Here is a 26,335-nt window from a genome sequence, read left to right on the forward strand (position 1 = left end):
GCTTCTGTCAGGCTTGCTACAAACCCTGTTCTTTCTGGATTAAATGTGTGAAGGCATCACAACACATGCTATCTCTGCAAAAAATGCTGTCGGTGGCTCAGTATAGGTTTTGCATGATGTGTTAGCCAGGCAGTTTAGGTTGATAGGTATATCAGCTTATTTTTGCTTCCCATTCCGAAACGAAGTGACTTGAGGTCTGTAATGCTGAGACACTTTGAGGATGGAGGGAGGAGAAAACTTCATTTATTGCAACACCTTGGGGTTGTGTTGTGCGCTGCAGCTACGCTCAGTACAGCATCCCTTTGGTTGTGCAGCATCCCTGGTCTGCATAGCCTGGTGGTATGGTGTGGGTGGCTTTGAAGGTAGGAGTGGGGCTGTGGGTTTTTCACATCGCCTATGGAGAATGAAACTTTCTCTCTGTGAAAACTGCATTAGAATTGATTTAAGAAGAGGCCTGTGCTTTTATCCCAAATCACTAACAGCAGAGATGGTAAGGAAAATACTGTAGTATATTACTTTTTGCTATGGGTGAAGCTATTAAGTCTAAAATCAGCTTCTGTGTGGCTGAAGAAAATTCATGGTGACTGCGATTGTGAGAAGTGGTTTTACAGTCCTCCTTATTTGGAAGAGTTTTTGTTGTGTGCTCTCCTAACAGACAGCTGAAAAAAGTGTGCGTGTGGATTAACTTCTCTGAAATTGTCTTTCAAGATGATGTGGCTCTTTGCCCAACTTTGGGATCACCCTGCTTTGTTTCCAGTGTAAATATGCTTTTTCAGTAAAAGCAAAGGGCCACCAGACTATAGGCAGTTGGTAAATCTGGGACTAAAATGGGTAATGTCCATGAGATTTAGTGCCTTTTGAAAGGCAGAGGGAGATGACAAAGCAATGTGTACTTTTATTTTGTTTCATTTCATGGCTGTTATGTGTTTTGAAAGCCTTTTAGTCTCGTGGGAGTATGATCAAATGGCATTGTTTTGTTTTATAAATTTTTTTTTTCTTCCTAAATCCACTGCCTTGCCCATCACAGTTGGTTCTCTTCTTCATTTCCATGCTGTTGTTGAATTGACAATTTTACTAGTGGTTTCGATCATGTTATAAGACTGGGGTTTTTCTGCCTTCTCAGCTGTCATTGAGTGCACAGCAGAGACTGGTAGTGGGGATGGACATCAGGGTGGGACAACAGTCTCCAGACGTGCGCGATGTGAGATGGGGTATCAGACTGCCTTGTTGCTGCGGTGCTTTCCCTGCTAGTGCTGTGGAGAAGCTGTAAAGTGTCAGTGTGCCCTGGTCACAAAAGAGAAGGAGGGAGAATGAGCTGAAATACAGACATCATAAATGTTGTTGTGGCTGAATTGTGGATGACTTTCACTTTTTGTTTTTTTTTAAATTTAAGGTTTTATTACTGCATATTTGGAGAGCCTTCTCTCCTTGCTGATTAGCTCTCCGTGATTCAGATTTAGGCTTCTCTCTGTTTAATAGCTTCTCTCTGTATCGTTTTGTAATGTGTGAGATTTTTAAAACCGGTTGTGTTTGATTAGAGATGCAGAATTTTGTTCACTGTGTTTTGCGGTCTGATCTCGGACTATTCGAACTATGTTGGATATGCAGTCAGCTCCAATATGGTACACTGAAATTTATTTCCTTTGTGGCTGGTCCCCACATATATCCAAGGTTTCCAATAAATTGATGGGAAGTGGAAATGCTGGTCGGCTGACACTCATCTGAGCTCACTCCGTGTGAGGATTTTGCAATGAAGCTGAAGGTCTGCTGATGGTATCTTTTGTCTTCTTTCAGTTTCTTCCTGAATTAAATGAATATGATGCTTAATCTCATACAGTCTGAAAAGTTTATTGTAGTTATCACTGTTCTTATTTTTTTTAAACACATGTATTTCAGCATTGAAATGTATGACAACATCTAGCTCTACTGGAACATAATGTAGTTCACTGTTAACATGGGTAAGATATACTCAGTACCGAACAGTGAAACAATCGATTAATAAAATGTTGGCAAAGACAGGTTTTGGTGGAAATAAACAATGTTTTAAAATGTCACTTATGTTGGTTATGGGATACATGCTGAGTTAACCTCATTGAACTTTTCCCCAGGAATTGATGCGCTTACAATTGGCGGGTCATTATGCTGCTCCACCTGTGTAGTGTTAAGGTCAGTGTGTTTTTCTGATTATAAAAACCATCCATATCATTCCATTATAAATTCACTACCATTCATATAATGGAATGTGCCAAAGCTCGGAGCTCGTTGCAGCTGCCCCCGGTCCATGTTTAAGATCAAACAAAGTGGTTCAGGTAATTTGAGCACCTTTTCAACAACACGTCCAATCAAGCTTCATTTGAAGTGATCTTTTGTTGTTTATGTTTTGTTTTCTTTTTTTGTAACCTGCTAAGCATCCATCTGATGTCAGTGTTGGTTTTGTTTTCTGTGGCCTGCCCGAGATTTCTTATTGAATCAAGACATGGTAATTATAAGACCATAGCAAGGAGGTCCTGGGAGCAGCAGGCAACTGTAACATTGCAGTTGCACGCATCCATGCGTAGGCAAAGCACAGAATGCATCAACCACTCACCTTCACAAGGCATTTTCTGAAACCTGCAGCTTCTAACCGTGAATTAATTCTGAGTCATCGCGACACACGAATCAGCCATCACGGTAGACACTAATGTGTGAGATGCAGGAATGTCTGACTGGCACTAACCACTTAGTAGAGGAACCTGCGAGATTATGTGCATGCGTAACACACTGCTGCTGTATGCATCTTCCTGCACAGCTTAGTCTTCTGAATGGTCATGCATTATCAAAGAGAGCCAGAATGTGCATTAAAGCTTATCTAGTGTTATTTGTGTCATTGAAATGTTGTTATGATTGGGGCATTTGTTTGTGTGTTTGCTTCTACATTTTTCTTTGTTATTAATCATCCAAATAACTTTAATTCTGTGAAGAGTAAGAATTCAGTGAACAACCACGTATGTAGTAGGTCATTATGTTCTTTCAAGTTTCATGAGGACGTATCCTTTCAGTGTGAAGTTTTGCACTTTGTGGTAGCCAGTGAGAGCCTCAGGCTCTGGTAGTTTTGCTGAGGGGTATTTTGAGCCTCTGTGCAAATTAAACAGTGCTGTAATTGCCGAGGAAATACATGCAGCCTCTTGATGATAACAACTGAGAATCTGTGTGACCGTGTCCAACAGCACTTCTCCTTTCACCTTTTCATAGCTGCAAACTCAGTGGTATTCTACACTAAACGCAGTGTGAAACTTTCTCAGATGTATGTGCGTACAGTGCATAGTCTCACAAAATGGGGTGAAGAGTCACGGGAAGACTCTGGTGAAAAGTGATCCTTGAATGTTCTAGCTTATGAAAACTATTCACAGCCTGACATTTCACATGACAATTTGAATTTAGCAGCTATTGCATCAGGTAAGTACATCTTCAGAGGTATTTGGCAGTTTCTTTTATTACTCTGGAAAAAAAAAAAATCTATTTCAACTAGGCCACAGTCCTAAAACTAAATGAAATATCCTTCCAAAAAGGTTATGTCGTAGGATTGCATGTTTTTTCTGAAGTGAAGAGTCTCAAAAGGAAGGGCATATTTAATAGCAGAAGGCATATCAAAAGGATTGAGAATAGGGTTTTTTAGTAAAGCAGAGTGCATAACACATTTCGCAGCATTTTCAAGTTCATCTGTGGTGATGAATCTTCCCAGGTTTTAAAGAAGCACATCTCTTGTGGCTACCAAAGTGTGTTAACAAATTTGGGCCCTTACATACAACACACAGGAGATACTGGAAGTTGTATTAAATACTCCCACCAAGAATCCTGTCAGACATAGGTTGCTGACATGACAGCAGGAAGAAGGTAAACTAACTGCCTGCTGCAGCATATTCAACTGGCTGTGATGCTTTGTTTCCTCAGGGGAGTCTTCTCTTTAAGAGAAGTTTGGTCTCCAGTCTATGTGGACAGCTGTATTCAGATGTACCAAAGAGATACAAATCATAAATACTTGTCACAAAGTGCTGTCTATTAGATATATCACTTTTTATTGACAAAATTTATTAACTGAAAATGCAGCTTTGGCTCTGTTTCTACCACTCTAATGTATGGAGGAAAAAAAAACCCAACACTTTTTAAATTAAAGAAAGTCATTCCTCAGTCCCCTGTCCCACATCCCCTCTCCTCATTCCCTATGGAAAACATGTTGAACCAAGTTTTTAACAGTATTTCCAGCTGTTACCGGACACTTTTTTTCTCCTGTATTGTCATTATTTAAAAAAAAATGCTTCCCTCTCTGTCTCAGTATGGAGTACTTAGGAAAAGCAAACCAGATGCATGATTTAGTCTATGGCAATGAACAGTATGTACCTGCAAGGGCATTTACTTGACCTTTCAGATAAGCCTTTTGAGTTGTGTGTAGGCATTTGAGGTAAGTGCCCGTATTTGTTAGCAGGATGAAGACTCGCTGGGCACAGGGAGTGCAGGACTCTTCCAAATTTCTTGGGTAGGCCTGAGCACTATTCTCAGCCCTGTGTTTAAGTACCTAGTTTAGTTTCTTAAATTAGTTTCCCTACATATACCCTGTGTATAGTCAACAGAATAAAATCATGCTCCTAGTGGTATTTCAGAGCACCCTTTTCTCTCCTGTAACTGTATAACCAATATAGAGAAGTTAGCCTCATTCATGTGTCCAAATCTCAATGCAGGCTATAAAAGATTGGAATGAGAAGTTAGAAATGCAGCCAAAAAAAAAAAAAAGAAAGTTAATGGCACAATCAAAGCAAGGTCTCAGTTAGAAAGGCAGTTAGTGCTCTAGTATGTGGTGGCTCCTGCAAGTCATTTCTGGCATTTAAAAGATGTTAACCTTAACCATGTTAACCTTCCGCTTTGGATTTAGTTCTTCATTAGGGAAGAGGGCTTACATTGATCCATCACTTATAAAAATCAGCTTCTGTGACCACTATAGCACATGTGCTATTTGTTTCATTAAAAAAAAAAAAAAAAAGCCCTTAATTAGAGTTTAGCATGTGTGGAGTTCATCGTTTTAATCACACAAGTTGCTCGTGGAAAAAAGATTTAATGCTGTTCCTGTGCCAAACACTGCTAGTGTCGAGTTGTTACCTGTGGTTTATTTAGGACTCAACATACAGAAATCTTTCAAACATTCTTTTTCAGTGTAGTTCTTGAGCAAAAATAAAATCAAGAATATCAGTTATAGGAATTATTTTTTATAAAACAGCACACACAGGTAGAACTTGTACTGAAAGCTATTTCCCAGCCAAAAGCCTTCCCACACATCCAAAATAGAGCATTTTGCAACCCCTGTGTTTTATACTGTACCTTATGCATTCCCATTGCCTTTCTTTTTGCTAATGATAACAAAAAAGATGTAATGAGTGTGTCTTAGACTTTGCAGCTCTTCTCGTATGTTTGTCTGATAGACAGAAGAGCCAACAGATTCACCAACATCCATTTGGGTGCAAAGGGGTTGGTGGTTAGCCAACCTGCAAGTATGAAAGAAACCCCCCCACTTGTCCTGTAGACCCTCAGTTTAGATGCTGGTGATCCCGGCAAAGGCAGCAGATGGGAGGCAGTGGTAGGAAAAGAGGTGGAGCTACAAAACAGAGCCCTTGCTCTCCTAATGTCTTTTTAATTAGAGTAATATAAATATTGGCTGGTATGATAATTATCTTAATAGAGAAATTAAGAAATAGATTAATTTCTGGCAGAATTCCCTCTTCCTGTTTACGTCGGTCCCTATTTTCAGCACTAGTTTAATTGAAGGAACAATTCTCTGTATTTGCTTATTATCTGCCAGCCTTGTAAGGGAATAACTATACGTTTGGGAAAGCACCAGGGGGTTTAAGGGCACCAGCAGAAGCAAAAGACATGCATTAAAAACCAGCACTGAACAACTCTATCATTCAAGTTATTAGGAAAAGAGCACTTGCAAGGAAATTTGATGATAAGTTTGCTATTCTCCCCATTATATCACACAAGTGGAAGGCTGTGAAGATGGTGCTTTACGTCTAACCTTGAGTATCTAGGAATTTAAAAGAACCCCGAATGACCCAATGGGACAGGATCTGCTTCAAAGCCTGTTGAAGTCAACAGGAGTCTTTCCATCACATCCAAGACATGCGAGATTGAGCCTAGGCTGAATTCACTTCAGAGGAACGGAAAAGTCTTACGTGGATCCACATGCGCAAGCTGTTGTCTGTACTGGAGAGCAGTATGTTGATGGCATCAGAAACAATGTTTGTACTTAGTGCCTTTGGAGTTTTCAGGATGCTTTAAAATGTCGTTGCTCTACTGACTGTTGTCAGCTAGAAACTCATGGTTCTTTAAAAAAATCTGAGAGACAAGGCTTTATAATTTCTTTTGGTAAAATACAAATATGCTTTTAACTTTCAGAATTTCCATCTACATTGCTTCCATAGCATTTTGCAGCTTTGCCTTTATGCAGAAATACTTTGATTTTGACGTGCACAAATATTTTGATTTCACTGAGAAATTTAAGTCTTCTCAAAATGTGACCTATCTCTTTACAACCGACAGAGAAACTGGCTGAAACAAATCCATTACTTTGTGAAATTCTATATCGTAAAAGACTAATTAAAATCAATGAACGTTTAATTTTATTAATATTAAACCATTTACAGAGTTAGTTGCATAAGGAAAAAAATTATTCTGCAATATACTGGGAAAGCTCTGTCTAATACATTATCTCTGACCCTTACGTGAATATATACTTTAATTGCATTGGGAATTTGAAAATTAAAAATATAAATGAGATTTTTTTTGTACTTATTTGTACAATTTAAATTAGTCCATTCTTCATGACACTAAGTTTTCACCTCTATGAATTTTCTTCTTGAAGAGAAATGACACACTTGATGCCTTCTTTAACACAGGAGAAAAAAATTCACACCAGATTTACTTATATGCTGGAAATCTGTCATAAAATCCAAAAAAGAAAATATAAATGTATTTTGTTTCACTTGTAACTAAAATTTTCCACCGGGATGAGAACACACTGGACTCTGTAATTAGGAATAATGGAGCTGGAAAGGGAATAGTTTGTGTTGTATGTTAGAGCAGGTCCTGTTCCCACTGAAGTTTGATTTCTGTTATGTTTTTGTAATGGATTTTGAAATATCATAAAACCTGTTTCTGCAGTTCTGTATACATGAGGAAATTCCCTTGTGTGAGTAATCAATTGAATTGGTGAGGCTGTGTACAATTTTTTTTATAGCCTATCTTCCTGGGCTGATCAGACTTCTCTGAGTGCACGTTCTGTCTGCCTGTCACTCCCTTCCCTAACTACTTTTGAAGCTGCTGGCTAATTACAAGTGAAACAGAGAAGAGTAGTTGTCTTTGAGATAATGAATTTTCGACAGGTTTCAAGGGCTGGGGAGAGGACAGACACCCAAGTTGGGGCTGCGGGGAAAGGCAGGTAGAGCCCATCTGTCACCCGCTCCAGCAGCCCGGACAGTCGCTGGGATTGTCTATACCTTTGCTTCGGGTGTTTTTTTTTGCAGAGGAATGGACAGGAAAAAGCTGGGACTTCAGTAGAGGTTGGGTGGTGATGAAGGATAGAGCTCTGCAGGAAAACAGCTTCATTAATTCTGCTGTTAACAGGGCTGTTTGTTTTTGTTTCCAGGAATGCTTTCTGAATTAGACCTGAATATCTTTAGTACAAACATTTGGCTTTTGGTTAAAGGTTAGAAAACTACATCAACCAAGTTAATTTATCACTAATATTGAGAGGAAAAAGTACCAGAAACGTTAGTATGTGGCCATTAAGCTAATGTTACAAGTGATAAATTTGTCAAATTAGTGTCTTTTCTGTTTGGAGGTCTTGCACTGTGGTGGGTTGACCCTGGCTGGATGCCAGGTGCCCAACAAAGCTGCCCTATCACTCCCCTCCTCAGCTCAGGGGAGCGGAAATATAACAAGGCTCGTGGGTCAAGATAAGGACAGGGAGAGATCACTCACCAATTACTGTCATGGGCAAAACAGACTTGACTTGGGGAAATTAGTTTATTACCAATCAAATCAGAGTAGGATAATGAGAAATAAAACCAAATCTTACAAACACGTTTTCCCCATCCCTCCCTTCTTCCCGGGCTTAATTACTCCTGATTTCTCTATTTCCTCCCTTCCAGCAGCAGCGGGGCAGGGAATAGGGGTTGTAGTCGTTCATCACCCGTTGTCTCTGCTGCTCCTTCCTTCTCAGGGGGAGGACTCCTCACACTTTTCCCCTGCCTCAGCGTGGGTCCCTCCCATGGGGTGCAGCCCTTCAGGCACAGACTGCTCCAGCGTGGGTCCCCCACGGGGTCACAAGTCCTGCCAGAAAACCTGCTCCAGTGTGGGCTCCTCTCTTCACAGGCCCACAGCTCCTGCCAGGAACCTGCTCCAGCATGGGCTTCCCATGGGGTCACAGCCTCCTTTGGGCACCCACCTGCTCTGGCGTGGGGTCCTCCCCGGGCTGCAGGTGGTCTCTGCTCCCCCGTGGACCTCCCTGGGTGCAGGGCACAGCTGCCTCACCATGGGCTGCACCACGGGCTGCAGGAGAACCTCTGCTCTGGTGCCTGGAGCACCTCCTGCCCCTCCTTCTGCACTGACCTTGGGGTCTGCAGAGTTGTTTCTCTCACATATTCTCACTCCTCTCTTCTGGCTGCAGTTGCCGCAGCAGTTCTTCTCCCCTTCTTAAATATGTTATCCCAGAGGCGCTCCCACCGTCGCTGATGGGCTCGGCCTTGGCCAGCGGCGGGTCCATCTTGGAGACGCCTGGCATTGGCTCTGTCGGACATGGGGGAAGCTTCTGGCAGCTTCTCACAGAAGCCACCCCTGTAGCCCTGCTGCTACTGAAACCTTGCCATGCAAACCCAATAAACAAATAAATTCTTTCAGTGCTTGAAAACCTGAAATGGAAATACCTGTTCGAAAGTCAAGTTTTAACCTCACTGACATTCCAGTTTAACTCCCTAAGGTTAAGTTGAATAGCGTTTTATCCAGATAGTAATACAGTCAATGTAAAAGTAGCATCCATGGACCAAAGTGTGCTTCATTGATTTGTGCACGGCATGGGACTGTAGGTAGTTCTCATTGTCCTTAGGAGAACAGAACCAAGTCCCACACCAAGACATCCAAGCAGGGTATGGCCGCTCGTGTGGCCGCAGCCTTGCTGTGTGATGATGTACATGTCTCGGTCTTTTTTCCAGAACTCGAGTTTAATGCCTGCAGAACTGAATAGTTTTCCAACTTGCTTACTTGTGCAGGCTTCTATAAATACTAATAAATTAAACTCTAGATTTTCATTACAATGCCCTAGAACCTAATCCTTGATGGATTTAGGACACTTCCTTGACAGAGGGGTTGTTACTAGAAAAATAGGTTAAAAAATTTCCCCTTTAGGCCTTACTTTAAGTGCAGTGTTTAAAAACTGTAATTACTTCTCTTCTGTGAGGCAATGGCAGCAAAAAATCATTGGGTTAAGTCTAACTAATGGTCCTTGTTAAAATTAAAGGAAACTATGGCTTGAACCTTCATTCAGAACCATTCTTGTACTTCTGTCTGTGGATGAGTGAAATACAACCTTTGCAGATGTTCTTCCTCTTTGAAAACTCTCATGAAACCTTGTTAAACACAGGACCCCAAACCCTTTTGAGCTGGAGTGAGAGAGAAAAAAGTAAATTAGAACCTCACACAGTAATATGAGCAGATGTACATGCCTGTACATATGACTGTGTGATACAGCATAGTAGTATCTAGTTACTGTATTAGAGGTGTACTAGCAGTGAAGTAAGTCAGTAATCATACTGTCACAATGAGACTTGCCCATCTCTACGTGCAGGTCCAGATTCTCTTGGTGATAGTGGTCAGCAGGGCTTGTCTCTCTTCTACATTTGTATTTGGTTGGAGGAGCCTGCACCAGTTTGCTCTTCTTCCCCTACTTGATCTAGTTTTCCTGCAGTTGTTCTGGGTGGTTTCTCCTTGGAAAATCTGCTTGATGCCCATACTTGCTTTCAAGGGGTAGACTACCAGGCTACCTTTCATCTAACCTTGGCTAGCAGTTCCCCAGAAAACTTTTGACCTGTAGCTCAGAATTGTCTTAGAGTGATCCAGAGGAAAACAGAGTCCCCGAACACAGCTTCTGTTCTCTCATGCAGGATTATTTTTGTGCCCTACATAAAGCCACCACATGTTCTCTTTGTAAAATCTGAATCTTGTTCCTCAACTAGAGACTGTAATACCAGAATTACTCATTCCCTCTTGGGACAGTTTGCCCAGTTTCTTTACCTTCTCATGAATACAATTGTAGTAGCAACTTACTGTGATTTATACAATCAAACCATAAACAATTTTTAATAAAGATGAAACAGTAAGTAGGTTTGCAGATAAGTATCTGAGGCTAGTTTTACCTGCCCATAAACAGAGAAATCTCACCCTTTAAACTATGCCTTGTGGGTTCTATCAGTAGTATTAAGTTTTTTATGGCGTAAGGATTATTTTCAAGAATAACATACTGGATCTGAGGCATTACTAAGCATAAATCAGTTTTTCTTTACTGTTTTTCAGTGTAAAATAAGAATTCTTGCTCCTCCAAAACTTTGTTATAATAGATCTTTTCTTTAAAAAATACCCCAACACATAATGAACTCTAGATATTTATATTTAAAAATATGTAATTACAAAAAATGTGGGGACGTTGTCATAATCTCCCCGAGAGTATACAAACATAAGAAGTCAGTCTGTTGAGAACAGGCATGCTTAAATGTGGCAGTCAAACTCCTAATACTTCCAGGCAGTTTTCATTCTGCCCTCCAGTGACATCAGGCAAAAAACATGCAGTAATGATGAATCACTTCAGGGTCTTATGTTCCAGTTTAAATCCATGAGGGATTTCTTTTCTTTTGACAAAATAAAAAAAGTTTGGGATTCTATTATTATAATTGCATAGGAAAAAACATTCAGGTATCGTGGTCTAAAAATATGATTGTATTTTAAATTAATCCTAACCCATCAAATGACAGAGTTGTTTCTATGTTTTGAGATCTCATTCTAAGAGTAGTTGCTGTGATCTTTGTCCTGAAATGCAGCTTGCTGCTCTATGTGTTGGTCTAATGTGTTTTCCAAAAGAACAGGTTGTAGCATGGATGAAAATGGTTGAAGTGTTTTAGTTAAAATGTGAATTGTCGCTTTTCCAGGTCTGGATTAGCCCTTGTTAACTGCAGCTGTTGGCATCTATATGGGTTTTCCTTTGCGTTACAAAGTCACTTTGTTCCACACTGAAGTCAGGGGGAGTTTTGCCTTTATTTTTATCCGAAGCAGGATCAAGCACACTCAACCGGGTGGCATGTCTGCGTTTGTCTGGAGGTAATACGATAATAACAGGAGCTCTGTAGGTAATTAATTTTAAAATGTCAGGGAATATTCTAGCCCTCATTGAAAGGTAGAAGATGGAGCTGAGGGCATGCTCCAAAGCTGGTGTCTGGTTGAGACTGGTTTATTGCAATGGTTTGTTGTTTGTAGATCAAAGGTGGTTGATACAGTCATTAATACTCCACAGCCTGCTAATAATACTTACCTGCCTCAGCCCTGCCTTGCTGCCGGAGGAGGTTAAGATACTGACAGTTCAAATCACTCTTCTCTTAAACACAGATGGGGGTAAGAAGCATGAGAGTGTAGGGGCAATGAATGAAATAGGAGATTTAAAATGTTCTCTTTGCTGTGGAGTGGGGGTCAGCCTCCTTCCATCCCTCCTGGGTTTTGTGTGTTTATTGTCCTCGCATGTTAATCCAGTGCCTGTCCTATGTCTGGTACAGCAAGTGATGCCTTGTGCCCTCGCCCTTCCTGCCTGCGAGCGAGGGGAGGGTGGTAATACTGATGAGCGGGGAGGAGGAGATACGCCCTGAGAATAAACAGGGATGGTTAGGAGAGGAAGATGCATGGTCACCTGGGAACATGTCACGGTCTGTGGTGTGAAGGACATGGCACAGAGGAACAGGGGGACCTTGCTGACAGCCTAGAAGAGAGGGAGGCAGGAGGGAAACTGTACACAGCTCTTGCAGGGAATGGCCCTCATGGTGTCGATAGAAATTTTACAGCAATGCTGAACGTCTTGTGGTGTGTGTATATGGATCCATTGTGCTGCACACAGGAGTGTCCAGGCAGAGAGGGAAGCGTGGTGGTAGGAATATGGCATGGGCAGATCTGAGCTCTCCAGGACAAATCCTTTGATACCTACAGATTTGAAACTTTCATTTGCAAAGATTCATACTCGTGTCTGAAGGGAGGTTAATATTAAAAACTTCACTTTTGATTATCTGCGCTTGGTTGCTTTCTGTTGTTTTTGTGTGTGTGTTTGTTTTATACATAGTAAGGTGTGCCTGATACGTAATAAGTTAGAGAACTCTTCTGTCTGACAGCAATACACACTACAGACATCACACAAGCTTTGTTTTTTAGCAAAACAGTTGTCATGGTGGAAGGTATAATACATTCTTAACAGTGGAGAATGGTGGGATTTTTATAACTCTCACATATCATAAGAAATTAAGAGGTTTTTCCGCAAAAAGTTTTCAGAGGAGTCTTCGGGCTCTGGGGAAGAGATATGGGAAATGTGGGACTACTTCTGAGCAGAGAAATGACTGTACCTGACAGTTCTGGGAAACGCACATTACTGGATATCTTTCAGCAACTCATATTTACTCTACAGCATTTTGTTAGTAGTCTCTTAAATTTTGCAGGATGTCTTCACAGCTTTTCCTGTAAATCTCTGCTACATTTACTGGTATTACACTTTTGAAAAGATCTGTACATAAAGTATATACAGTATACTGAGTATTTTTTTTTATTTTATCTGCTTTGACTTTCTCTGGATGTACCATCTAGTTTGCAATTTTATAATTGCCTAGAAAATCAGACTATTCTTGAATAATCAGGTAGTAGTTTAGCATGTTTTTTTAATATGCCTTATATTTCTATTTCACATGCCTGAATGTACTTCCAGTACACATTTTCTGCCTCCCTCAGGAGTGCTTTGCCCACTTATCTTTATATAATATAAAATCTTACAGCTAGAGAGGTTCGTACACAGGTCTGGCTCCTTCATATCTAACCTAACATGCCTAAACTAGGATCCCAACAGTCACCAACTCCTTAAAAAGGTGATGGAGAGAGCTGGAGCTGAATCCTTACCTGGGTCTCAGTCTTTTTCAGGAGGAGTCATCCTCTTCCCTCGGAGTACACAGGGAGTCTTGGGAACCTGCATTCCTAAATTAGGTGACTCAAGTACTCAAAGCTTGAGTTGGATGAATCTGGGCCCCTGTTAGTGCTATTAAAGACAAAGTACTTGAAGAACTGAAGCCACTGGTTATAAAAATCCATCAGGTAAGAGTTGTCTGTTATTACGTGCTGTGCAGAACCTGAAACAGGGCATTCAGTGTGGTCAGGGCTTCTCAGTAGGAGTATCCGTTGATCGCTTCACAGAAGGGCAGCAATGTTTTTAGCATGCAGAGGAGAAGAGTGTCCCTGTTCTTACCTCCTCCCTCCTAAAACCCCTTTGGAGTAAGTAGCTTTCCTGGGACACTAGAAGAGTCCAGCTGTGCAGTGGACCTGATGAATGCAGTAATGATTCTTAAATAGACCTGAGTGGGGCGTGCAGGCTATTGGGGACAGCTCTCTGATGCGAGTGATACTTCTCTACTTCAAATAGCCTATTAAACCAGTACCAGTGCCTGGTACAGAATTATTGCTTTCTTTTTTTTTTTTCTTGCAGTGATTGTTGTTCATAAATATTGTCCTTGGTTTTGAAAAGATGAGGAATGGAGATTTTTAGTCTTCAGCACCACAGTCACTAGAACTGTGTACCTGTGAAGCTGGCATGGTCCACACTGGCCTTCATGGACATGAGGATGCTTGTCAAGAGAGGGTGTGTTGACCTACCAACAAATGTTTCATCTAGCACCTGTTGAAAGGTAGTCACTGTCCTGCCTCTGTCTGGTACTGCAGCAGCACTTCTCTGCCTGATTCTGATGTTTAAAACCCACCAGTCAAAAATATAAATTTCCTGTTATGTGCATTGTAAAGCACCAGCAAAGACAAGCATTGTAGACTTTGAAGTATTTGATAGCAGCATACGAGCAGATCCCAAGGTTATTTCTTTAATTTCATAGTGCAGAAAGAACAGAGTGAAGCTGTGCCGTGTTATCTTGGTTTAAGATGTTACCGTGTTGATCCTTTTATTATTTCTTTACAGATATCTTTTTGAGATTTTGTATTCAGGCCATATTGCATGTTTACCTGTTCTTGTGTATCTGAATATGTCCTTGAAAGACAATGTTTTCAGATCTTTTTTCTGTAACGGGTGAGTCTGATGGCTGTTTCTCATCCCTTGCTGTGCCAAACTGCTGAGACAAGACTGTTTTTCTGCTACTGATTTAAGAGAAATTAAGAAATTAATTAAGCTGCATTCTATTGCAGAAACTTTCCACTGCTTTGTGTAGTGAACTGTGAGTGCATTATCACTGTGTCAATACAAATGTGTTGAATGTAAGATTGTTAATTGCTCTTAGTTAGACATAAGTAGTCTACAGTGTAGAAGCTTGGAGTGATCTCATCAAAAACTGGTAAAATGTCATTTTTTTTAGAAACTCGTTTGGTTTATATACTTACAGGTATACAAATCTTGATTCTTGGAATCATTTATTAGCACTCTTCCAGAAAGAGCAGAAAACAAGCATTGTTATATTTTTCCTTTCTTTTTCTGAACTCCACGAATTTCCCTCCAATCACTACCCCATATTCCAACTTCCAGTTTGTGCCCAGGAGATTGTTTAAGTGCTCTCAGAAAATGTGAACTGCTCTTAATTGTACTTTTCTTCGTAGATGCTAAGAGCACCCCTGGTTACTGCGCTGCCAGTTTTTGCTGCCTTATGACTGATAGACCTGCATTGGGAATCAATCCCACCCACCGGCACCGAACCTTGCTGGGTTGACCTTGAGGCCAATTGTTTCATTTTGATTCTAATTTGTGCAATGATTTGCACATCACTGAAGCAAAGTGAAATGTAAGACGATACATTAACATAGCAGTACAGCTAGACTGGAAGTGCACAAAGGTCAGGAAATGGAAAAATTAGCTACCTCATAACATCCATTTGCCCCACTGCTGATGTATAATGGCTTTGATTTCCAATTAGTGTTTATTATAGGCATAAATATATATATTGTGTTATAGGTGCACAATATTGAGACAAATGCGCTTAAAGTTCTTTAGTGTTATTATGGCATGCATCCCTCTGAAACTTTTGCAGCCTGCATTTCAGTCTTCCCAAAAGCAGCAGTCTCATCTATATGCTCTGTAATATCTTGCAGTGAAAAGTGTATCAGTAGACCATGGAAGCCTGCAACTCCCTCACGCTATTAAATGATTCCTTTGGAGCTCTGAGAAACCATTCCTATGCCTCTCAGATAAACGGCCTGATCCTACAAAGTTCTCTGTGCTTTCCAAATCCTTTGGCTTTGTAGCATTCTACAATCCAAAGCTTGATGATTTTCATGTTGGGTCTTATGTTTTCAGCAAGTCAGATGCTGAACCATTTGGAGAAGATTTTGTATAGCTCCTTGTACTAGAAGGCCTTGTTTACTGGATTTGGCTGTCCTATAAGCTATGCTTTAAAAATCCTTTTTGTGCTAAGAGTTGTATTAACAATTCTTCTAAAATTCAAATGTCCAAAGGGATTTTTCTCACATGATGATAAAAAATAAATAGCTGTGATGATAGGTGGGAGTAGGTTGATGGGGGGCAGTTATGGTAGCTGAAACTAACTTTGATTATAGCTTACTTTTGATCTGTATTTCTTCTTATCTCTTCATTGCCTTGCATTTTGTATAGTCAATTGTACTGCGCCCGCAGTGATGGAAAATGCAAATATTCTCTTGGTTGACAATTTCCTGCGTGGATGGGTTCAGGGAGCAGATGGGGAAAAGATTAAGAGCAGTGGGCCTGTGGTGGGAGTGTAGGTGAGAAAGTTGCTGGGAAGATCTGCTGATCCTGCAACAAGTCTTTAGGGCTACGAAGGGCAGGAGAGTTTGCTGTGAGGAAGGTTTTCACATTGCTGGGTTGAGAGCAAGGCTGGAGGGGAAAGTCCTAGTCTGTAAGGAACAGCAACGAGCTCATTCTGCTATCTTTTTTCTTTCACCCAGTGTTTTTACTTTTCCACCCAGCAGAGCTGTTTCCTGTCTTTCAGAACTTAACTGACTCTAATTTATGCTCTCATAAAACAGTTTTACATACTGAAAGCCCTTTTGGTAAGCTCACCTTCAAGTTAAAGGTCTGCCTCAAAGCTCTGGCTTGCAGAGTCACACCACATCACCTTTCAATGACAGTAGGCACTGTTGCTTTCCTGCTTGTCTTTCTGGCCCAGCCTTAGGATTTTGCTCTGGGTGTTCACACCTGTGCTGTGACTAAGTTTGTAAAATCTTTTAATGTTGTCTCTCATGCAGCCAATTAAACCTTTCATACAGGCTATTACTACCTTATATTTCTATTAGTACCATATCCTTGTTGATACACATCATCTTACCATCCTGAAAGCTGGTCAGAAGACTTTTGCTGTCATAACTTACCACTTCTACCAGTCTACCCTAATTTATTTCTTTTTTAACCTGTCTTGGCTCCTTCTTTTCTCTTTACAAAACACATTAGCCTTGCAAATGAAGGCTAAAAGCTTATCAGGAGAACCCTCATCTCTGGTGGAGCAACCAAGAGACTGACTCCACATCTGATTTGCCTATGATATCAGACTTGACTACTGGATCATTAAATTTTCAGACAGACAAATGCACTGTGTCCCAAGCTTTCCATTATACAAAGCTATCTCACTGCCTGTCTTGGTGCTTGCCCTTGAAATTCTGGTTGTGATGATGCTTGCAGACATCCCAAATGACTACGTGCGTCTTACTTTGAGCCCGCTGTCTTACGGGCTAATATTGTCACCTTGTTCCCTTTAATTTCTTCATCTGCCAGTGCTTCAGTGATGGGTTGTATTTCAATCATATAGTATCTTTGGCATGGACAGTAAAAGTCCATCGTACCACCATCCTGACCTGCACAAATACATCTTCTCTGACAAAGCAGCAACAGGAGGCAACGGGTGTCAGTTCAGATATCTAAAAGACAGCTTTTAGTTGTCTGAATTGAGCTGGATCCTTGCAGATGCATAGCTGAGATCTATCTCTGTATTGCTAAGACATCATGTACCTTTGTGGCATGATTTAAAATAATCCCAAACAACAACAAAAAAATCCCTAACATTAAGCTCTAGAGCTCTCCAGAAGAAGTTGCTGCACGGCAGCTCTGAATCCCTTGGTGAAATTCAGATAGCAATAATGGTGTGAAGCCTTCCAGCCAGAGGATTCTTTGTATCTCTGAGAGGGAGGTGGTGTGGTTTCCTCAGGTGGGGAAGGAAGACACGGTGGTGGCAACAGCTCTCTGCTGTCCCAGTGCCAAACAGCAATTGGGCAGGGAGAGAGGTGTGAGGGTGAAAGGGAGGGAACGTGGGAAGAAAACCTGTGAAATGCTTTTTCTTGGTATTTACTGATTACATGTTTTCTACGTGTACATTTTTGAGGTCAGTTTTCTTTACAATCAGATTTTGTCATTTCCTTTTGGCTGCTCCTTCCTACTTTCCCTGTAGGAGTTGCAGTTGCATTTATATGGGGGAAAAAAATGCCAAAATTAATTTTTCTGATGATTGTTTTCATTGGATGGATAAGTGACATAAATAAGACACAAATTCTGCTCACAGATAATCCTCCAGAAATCTCATTTTGAGTAGGACGTTTGGGTGGCTGGTATATCATTAGAGAGAAAGCTTTCCAGAACTTTGTGAAAATCAGAGGGACTGCCAGTAAGAGGGGAAGAATGTTCCTTTAGCTATTTTTGCTCAGTACACTAATATTTTATAGCTAAATACTTGTTGCCATAGCTGTCTGTACACAGAAGGGCTGTTTCTCATATTAATTAAAAGTTAATTACTAAAGTTATTGGGGTAAATGCTTATTTATGCTAGAGTAGCTGATAGCAGTAGAAAATCTATGTTTTCCACCAGTAGTGATATTTGTAAGGTTTGACGTTATTTTAAAAGTTGTCTACTATAGTTGTCTACTATAAAGTAATCTGAAAATTACTTATCTATGTTGTATTACATATTATGTATGTCCAAATGAGGAAAGTAAAGGGAAAGACCTTTACATCTGCTACTTCAGGTGTCAAAAACTAAAGTAACTGGACATTGCCGATATAACTGAAATATTGCACATCCTTGTCACTTCATTCAGACATAAGAAATAGGCAAGCAGTGCATCAGTCACTAATGCAGTATTGGCAATCTCAACTTAGGACAAGCTTGGGCTCACATGTTGAACGTATCATATGAATGATGTACTTAAGCGTGGCAAAACCGGGCCCTTTTAGGACAAGATCTGATAATCTGAGGCAAAAAGGTTAAAAGGTGTGAGAAGAAAACCACCTTTCCTCTTACACGCATAGATGCTCTGATCAGCAAAGGTTCTTCTCCCCGCTAACCATCGTACAGGTGGTGAGGGAGTAGGTGGGAAAGTGAAGCCTGGGGGTCGTTTGGTACAGAGAGTCCATGGGTGGAAACACTCCTGGAAAGACTGACTGTAGAAGCAGCTATGGACTGAGTGTTTTGAGCCAGGAACGAAGAGGGATTTGTTTCTGTTGACAGCCAAGCATGATCTGTTGTGCTGTTGGGTCAGCATTTGGCCCTTCATTGTTCTTGCTTTATAATTTACACTGTATATTAGAAATGAGTGTATAGCTTAGTGTGTATAGTGTACACACTTCTGCAAAAGGGTAGAATAAATATCACTCTCAAGCCCCTAAAAAAGATATTTTTTTAAAAAATATAGTAGGTATCTGTGGTGGATCAGATTGCTTCCACAAGACATCAAGAGGATGTCTTTGCAGTTTTTTTAAGCTGTCTCACTATGACTGGGACTCTATCACCAGGGCTTGGGTCTGTGTGCACGCTTTAGACAGTTGCATGGAAAACATGCAAAGCTGGTAATAAAATGTGGAGTAACTATTTTTCCTAACCTCTTTTCTACTTATTCATACAACCATGCGTATATTTTGATCCATTATTTAATCCAGATAATTATGTGTGACTATTGTCCCATTTGTTTGGGATTTTTTCAGTTTGGGGATTTTCTTTTTTGCAGATTAATGTATTTGTGTAGAACTGATGCTGGAAATACAAGAGACTCGGATTTCTGGAGAATGTGGCCTTCTGGGTTACTTTCAGATTGTGCCATTTGTTCCACTGGCATCAACATACAGGAAAATGGGAACTTACAGAATTAGAACATAGTGATGAATTTACCATTTTCATTAAAACTGCTTAAAGTCACGCTGAAGCTGAAAAAATTAAATGTTTAAGTCTAATTTAATAGTATGCAGTTAATTAATACTCTACATCTATTAACATTCAAAAATGAAAGTATCTGCAGAACTGCTATTCCCTAGAGTAGTTTGTCACCAGAAGTGAAATGCCTGCCTTTGAACTGAAGTAGCTTTTGAGTAGCACACTATGAGCAAAGGAACCCACGTTAATGATACAGACTAATCCAGAAGAGTGGACTTGAACTTCTTCATGTTGCTATATCACCATTATAAAAACAATAGTAGTTGTCTCGGGTACTGTTGTGACAGCAAGATGCCTTCTTTGCTAAGTGACAGAAACTCCCATCGATTTTAAATTACTGACTAGAGCGGGGTAGTTGTGCATGTCCACAGGCGTTTCCCGGGTTAGGAAGTGTTCACAGCATGTGAGACCTTGTGTTTTGATTAAAATAGATGCATTTTCTGTTTACAAGGAGTATTGGTCTTTATACTGTGAACTCTCTTTTCAAACAGTGAATAAATGTAACTTAGCAAACAAGCAGCAAAGACAAGATTAGATGCATAGCAAGTGCAACTCCATGTACTTCGTTCCCCCACATGCTTCCTTCCTCCTATTCCTGTATCTCTAGTGTAGCCTTTTGCATTATTATCTTCAATCTTGCCAGCACTTACTATAAGGTGTGGCATTCCTGCTGGAGCTATTTTTGCTTATAAACCCTGTTTAATGCAGTAAGTGAGGATTTGGGTCAACAGATTGTAAGCGTTGTAAGGCAGTGTCTGCAAACTGACAGCATATTCTAGGGGTACAAACATGGCAGTTAAATTGTGTTCTCTGTACAGTTTTTGTGCAACAGAATCCTAAGACACAATAATAGGTGTCTTAATTATTTAATAAAAATTGGTATTAATAAACAAATATTTTATTTTTTCAGGGCTTCCTGTTCTTCTGTGCTACCATAGCCTTAATAAAGCCAGGGTTAAATAACTGCTTGGCTGGACAAAGGGAGCTATGATTTTTCTTCCGCTTAATTTGTTTGAGTTCAGAAGGATGATTTGACTTCTGATCATGTGAAAAGCATTTCATAGCATACTGGAAAGCTGTCTGGTTTTGTATCTAACGGGCTTGACAGCATGGCTGGCAACAGACGGATAATGGAAGGCTAATGAATAATGAAAAGCTGAGTGATTGAAATAGCAGAGCTGCAGGGAGAGAAGAGGGAAAACTGGGAAGGAAAATGGGAAAAACAAAGAGCACAGAAGTAAGGAATAACCAGTATTTTGATCATTATCAGAGCATGTCTTCACATCAAAATTTAACCCAGTCATAACTTAAGCATTCTCCATCTGCCAACTCACAGGAGCTCTTAACTCATGCACCATGACGCATTTTGTACAAGTCACTCAGCTTGCCTTGAGGAAGGAGGGTAGGTTGGAATTTAAATATTTTTTCAACTGCTGGTACGATGACTATGTAGTAACCTTCTCAATTCCCATTAGTTGTCCAGTGCATTCCCAAATTCCTACCAGAGCAAGTATGCATAGTATTTCACAGTCTACTGCAAAAACCAAAGCAGAGCAGTAGGATCAGAAGCTATCAGTTGTACTGAGAGACACTGCAACACCTAGTTGGTATTTACACTTCAGTGAAGACATCTCTATTTTGGTAACAAGGATAACTCTGTTTTCATGGCTTTCACTCTTCAGATCTCCAGCAGGGAGGAAGAGTTCTTACTCATTGCTAACCAGTCTCTCCAGATGGGATATGATCTCTGGGGCAGCTGTGCTTTAAGAAAGATTCCTCTGCAAACATAACAAGAATTACTGGGGAGAAGACTTAACTCCGGGTGTCAAAAGTAGGAAGACTATCTCCTGATGTTAAAAGAGAATGGCACTCTAGCAGTTTGATAGTTGCAGTGTTTGTTTCTGGATGCATACGTTAACGTGAAGGAAGCCAGCTACTATTAATTCCGTCACAGAGTGCCAGTTGTGGCTGAGCTTTGTGGTGCAAGACTTACTCTTACACTTGTTTTCATGGTAAGAATTACAGAGTAGGAGTTGAGTTAGCACTGTGTTTCCTGCTACATCTTTTCATGCCTCTTTTTTGCAATGCCAAATGGAAAAAGATCTGCTACTTTCTCATTCTGATGTACTACTTTTCCTGAGCTTTGATGTCACTGAAAAATGAATAAGATTGTAAATACTATCCTTTCTTTTTTTTTCTTCACAGAATCTGTACCAAAACAGGTTCCTGGGCCTGGCAGCCATGGCGTCTCCATCTAGGAACTCACAAAATCGGCGCCGGTGCAAAGAGCCTCTCAGATACAGCTATAACCCTGACCAGTTCCATAACATGGACATCAGGAACAATTCCCATGAGACGGTCACCATTCCTCGGTCTACCAGTGACACGGACCTTGTCACTTCAGACAGCCGGTCTACCCTGATGGTCAGCAGCTCCTACTATTCCATCGGGCATTCGCAGGACCTAGTGATATACTGGGATATAAAGGAAGAAGTGGATGCAGGGGACTGGATCGGCATGTATCTCATAGGTAAGTCTCCCTTCCCCTGTGGGTTTTTTGCTGCTTTTTTTACTTGTAAGCACTAGGGTAATAGGGGCTAATGGTAATAATGAGCTGATGCAGCTCCACTGAGTGTAGTCTTTAAGTGGGTTTATATATTACAGGAGTTATTCTGCTCCTGAATTGCTGGTTGCAGTCCTCATGCTCACTTTTTCTTCCGCAGAGATATGAGAAGGCTTTGTGTTGACAGTGTCTTGAAATTTCAAGATATTTTCATTTTAAAGCCATTTGGATTTAGGGAAAATACCTCCTGTATAAAGACAGCATAATATTTTCAGGGTTTCCTCTTGTGAGTCCTTGAGTAATCTGTGACAGATGAGAGGTTTTACAAGTCAAGAATATGAATCATTTAAAAACCTCATGAAACAGAATGCCTTTTTCTTTATAGCCAAAGGATATTTTGATATTTTGATTACAGACTGAGGCACTCTGGAGTTGTCCCAGAAAGTTTTGCTTTTTTTTTTTTTTTTTGATGTATTGGAAGCTGTATTCAGCCATGTACATTAGCATATTTTTGACATCTCCATCTAGTAAATCCAGCCCCAGTAAGAGTAATAAGAAATGGTTTCAAACCACTTTTAACTGATTGTTTCCCTTCAGTATGAGATTAGCATTTTTTAAACCTGGTTTGGTTCCTATGGAAATAGTCTTGCTGCCTAGACTGAAGGTAGTGTTAACTCTTTGCCCTCTGGTGAGTTTTGAACATGATGGATCAGTTTCAGACACATTCCTCTATGGATTAGAGGTCTTAAAAATGTGAAGTTCTTAAATGTTTCCAGAAAACCAGTGACTTGGTAAAGAAGACAGGCTCAAATTGGTGCTTCCACAGAGGGAAATGTTGGTAAAACACAGCCCTTATTTGTTTGGATAAGTGTGCCTAGCACTAAGCCAGTGTTTTAGTTACAATAGCACTGTGTCATCTTGCCCAGATAGCAAACCAAAACCAGGTAAAGCATATGATGTTGTGAGTTGGGCTTCAGGAGCAATCATATAGGCCATCATAGGGAGCTACAGTTTTACTTAAGTGCTTTAGTGGATAAAACCAGAAGGCATCACACACTGATGATGTTGGGAACGCAGATGCTGGTGATATGGGATGTGAGAAGGTGCTGGATGGGAGGTCTGAGCATGTAGAGGAACCCTGGTGTGGTGATACAGTGTTAGGCATTGGAAGATGAGTTCAGGGTATTGGAGAGACTGGGAGAAGGGGAACATGAGGGTGGCTATTTAGGACATGTAGGGAAAGGAGTGGGGGTTACAGTAAGCCAGGCTGCAGTACTTGTTCCCATGAGTAACCTCATAAAATACCATGCTTTGAAAGCAAAAGTAGGCTTCTGAAATTTAAAATATTCTAGGAAAAAAATAGAGACTGGGTTTGAAACAGATGCTCTGCAAGCAGTCTGGTTTGTTGGCCTTAACTGTAAACACAAGTAATTCTGTTAAGCTTGCAGTTGAGTGTTTTAATGCAACAGATGAGAAAACACAACAGCCCCCAGTACTAAGCACTAAGAAATACTCTAAGCCTCTTCTGCAGTAGCACAGGCAACTCATGAAGGACAGTATTGCTTCAGTAAAAAGAGGGGAAGTGTACATTCTGGTGGTCTGGGGTCAACAGAAAGTGTGCAGAGCTATTTCACATTGAATGAACTTCTTCAGCCAGGTTTCATAGCTTACACATTGTATCAAGGACTGTGAAGACACATTCTAAATCTTTTTTGATGGGTGACCTAATACATAGAGGTTTAACTGGGCAAAAGAAAAATCCACCCTGCTACTCCTGCTTAATTTACTGCATCAAACGGGATGTTGCTGCAGACACCCCAGTAAATTAGAAGTGCAAATTGTGAAGTGTATCCTTGCCCCTGCTGGCTGAATGCCTGGTGTTAATGGCAATAGTCAATGGCTCATTCCAAGGAACGCTGCTGCCAAATGAAAAATGCATAGTGTGTCCAGTCCCCAGGAAACCAACGGTTGACCCTTGATGTCTTTGAAGGTGTTTTGTCTCCAGCCTCTCAGATTCCCAATCTAAATAACTGAGGAAGTACCAGGCAGCCACACTTATCATTCCTTTTTAAGTCTTCCTTTCCCTTCTTCCCACTTCTCCCCTCCCAAAAACCTAATAGAAAGTGAGCTTTGGTGTTTTGATTGCCTTAAAGAAAAAACATGGGAGACTTTGAAGATCACTTAGATTTTGGTGTTAGTTTGACGTGGAAACACTCAGAATCTGAGAAGGTAACTGGCACTATGGCTGAATCCACAATAGCAAAAGTAGGGGGCACCAGCAGGAATGGGTCTGTAGTAGCAAACATCTGCTGAATGTGTTTCGGGGGCTTGGCTTTAGAACAGTCTCAGTCTGTCAGGCTGAATGCCCTTAGGTCACTGTAGTGCATCTTTCAGTTTAGCTTTGTCAGGACAGAATTGAATTGGTGTGCCTGAAGATCACCACATAGTCTGGTGGTGACAAAGTGGGGACAATTGGAAGGGCCATTACAAAAGCATGCTTCTGACCTGAAATAAAACGCTGATGCACGCTGTATTCCATGTTTGTGACCAATCCATAGGGGTAGGAGATCCAAACATCCCTAATGGCTTAGATTTGTGTGTGCATTTGCACAGATTTTATGAGCCTGCACTCCTGTTTAGAGAGGGAATGTTACTGGCCTTGTGGGTATGACCTTCACGATGTAAACTGATATATGACTATGTTTTGAATTAGCAGCCAGACTGGAACAAGAGAACCAAAGAAACTATGAGGTTTTCCCAGTCTGCTCAATAGAGGATTAGTGTTGAAGCCTGTTATTACCACTTGGATGGCAGCACTGTTAACTATTGCATTGCTGCTGGTCGTTCTAGTGTTCATCTCAAAGCCAGCTTGTAGATACAGCCCAATCCTTTTTGTGATTGCTTGGGTTGCTGAAATTTGAGCTGAAAGGTTTGAATGCAGCAATATTTAATATTGTGGTGAGTCACGAGAACAATGAGAAATTATTTGCATCCTTGGGGTATCAGGCAGAGTGGTGTGGATTTTCTTTAAAACTTGGTGCGGGAGCATTAGAGTTGGTATTTGTTATTTGTCTTGTGGGAGCTCCTGGGTATCCCAGGAAGGGACTATACAAAAGCAGAACAGAAGGCAGCTCTCACCTTAGAGGAGTTTCATCATTGCCATTGTAGTATTCTAGGAAATATCTCCAAATAATTTTATATGAGTGTTGGTTTTGAAATGCATAAAACTTAGTCAGTTCTCATCACCACTGCCATCACTAAAATCCTGATGATACCCAATAAACTTCAGGCTTCAGGACAAAGATGTTCCAAGTCTGGGGAAATAGAGATGATATAAAAGGCTTCCAAAAGAAAAAGAGCAAAAATCATGTAGCTCATGTGTTTTGATACCATAGGGCATTTTTGGATGCTATTCAAAAGTTAAAGTAGCTTGAAAAAAAGACTTAAGGGAGTCCTCCCTGTATAGGAATTCTGGCTGCTTGCTCCTCATGTGAAGGAGCCACAGCTCCTTTTATCACAAGGTATCTGGTGTTCTCTTCAATCCATGTGCTCATTCCTAAGGATGACCAACTGGGAAACAGTCTTTGCTGCTTCCTAGAAGAAGGTAAAAGCTAGATTTAGAATTGTTTATTTGAATTAGCTTTTGCTCATGGTCTCAGGAAATGACTAGGCAGCCAGTCAATCTCTCCTAAAACAGTGTAAAAAATGGTGGCCATGTCTCTCATGGCAAAAAATAGTTACTGATTGTATCCACCCTGTAGCTGCATGAAGACATCCATACACAGCTATGTGATTTTAATAAAGGGCCATAGAAAAACTCCTTAACTGAAGGGACAATAGTAAGTGTTGATGCTGTTAAAATACAGACGTTATTACGTCAGTGCTTTTTAAGATTAGCCGTGGTAAGATGACAAAAAATATGGGAAATGGAAGAACAAGCCTTTCTGGATGTTTAAGACATATTGCACCTTCAGGAGCAGGAATTACATTTCATTAATGCTAAGCTTGAACTTTAGAGTTGTTCTGACTTCCCCTTGTATATACTATAGATCAGCTCTGAGCTATGCGGAGGAACCTCTGAATTCTGTAACAACTCACCTGAGATGTGCATTTGCCTTCCCTCAGGAGAACTATAGTATTATGAACATCAGCAGTCTTTCAGAAACATACTCGCAATCAAAAATACACGTAAACACTCAAAAAGAGTTCTCTGAGAAATTCGAACATAAGACAGCTCTGTTGCTATTTTAAAATATCTGGAATTTGAGTTTTCTTTGCAGAAAAGCTATGTGTAAAGAAAATG

At 40.6% G+C, this 26,335-nt stretch overlaps 1 protein-coding gene across 5 annotated transcripts in view; it reads left to right on the plus strand.

The window, feature by feature from the left end:
• HECW1 (HECT, C2 and WW domain containing E3 ubiquitin protein ligase 1) overlaps positions 1–26,335 on the plus strand; it is a 270,071-nt gene that overhangs the window by 64,656 nt on the left and 179,080 nt on the right. For 4 of the 5 annotated variants that reach the window (XM_074890071.1, XM_074890307.1, XM_074890380.1 and 1 more), the window contains exon 2: positions 21,675–21,999. In XM_074890071.1, coding sequence (XP_074746172.1) covers positions 21,675–21,999 — 325 coding nt within the window. Of the gene's footprint in view, positions 1–2,108; positions 2,167–21,674; positions 22,000–26,335 lie in introns of all 5 variants that reach the window. The other variant, XM_074890150.1, reaches the window with a different exon arrangement.

The sequence above is a fragment of the Strix uralensis genome, chromosome 1 (genome assembly GCF_047716275.1).
Source record: "Strix uralensis isolate ZFMK-TIS-50842 chromosome 1, bStrUra1, whole genome shotgun sequence".
In the NCBI taxonomy this organism is placed as follows: domain Eukaryota; kingdom Metazoa; phylum Chordata; class Aves; order Strigiformes; family Strigidae; genus Strix; species Strix uralensis.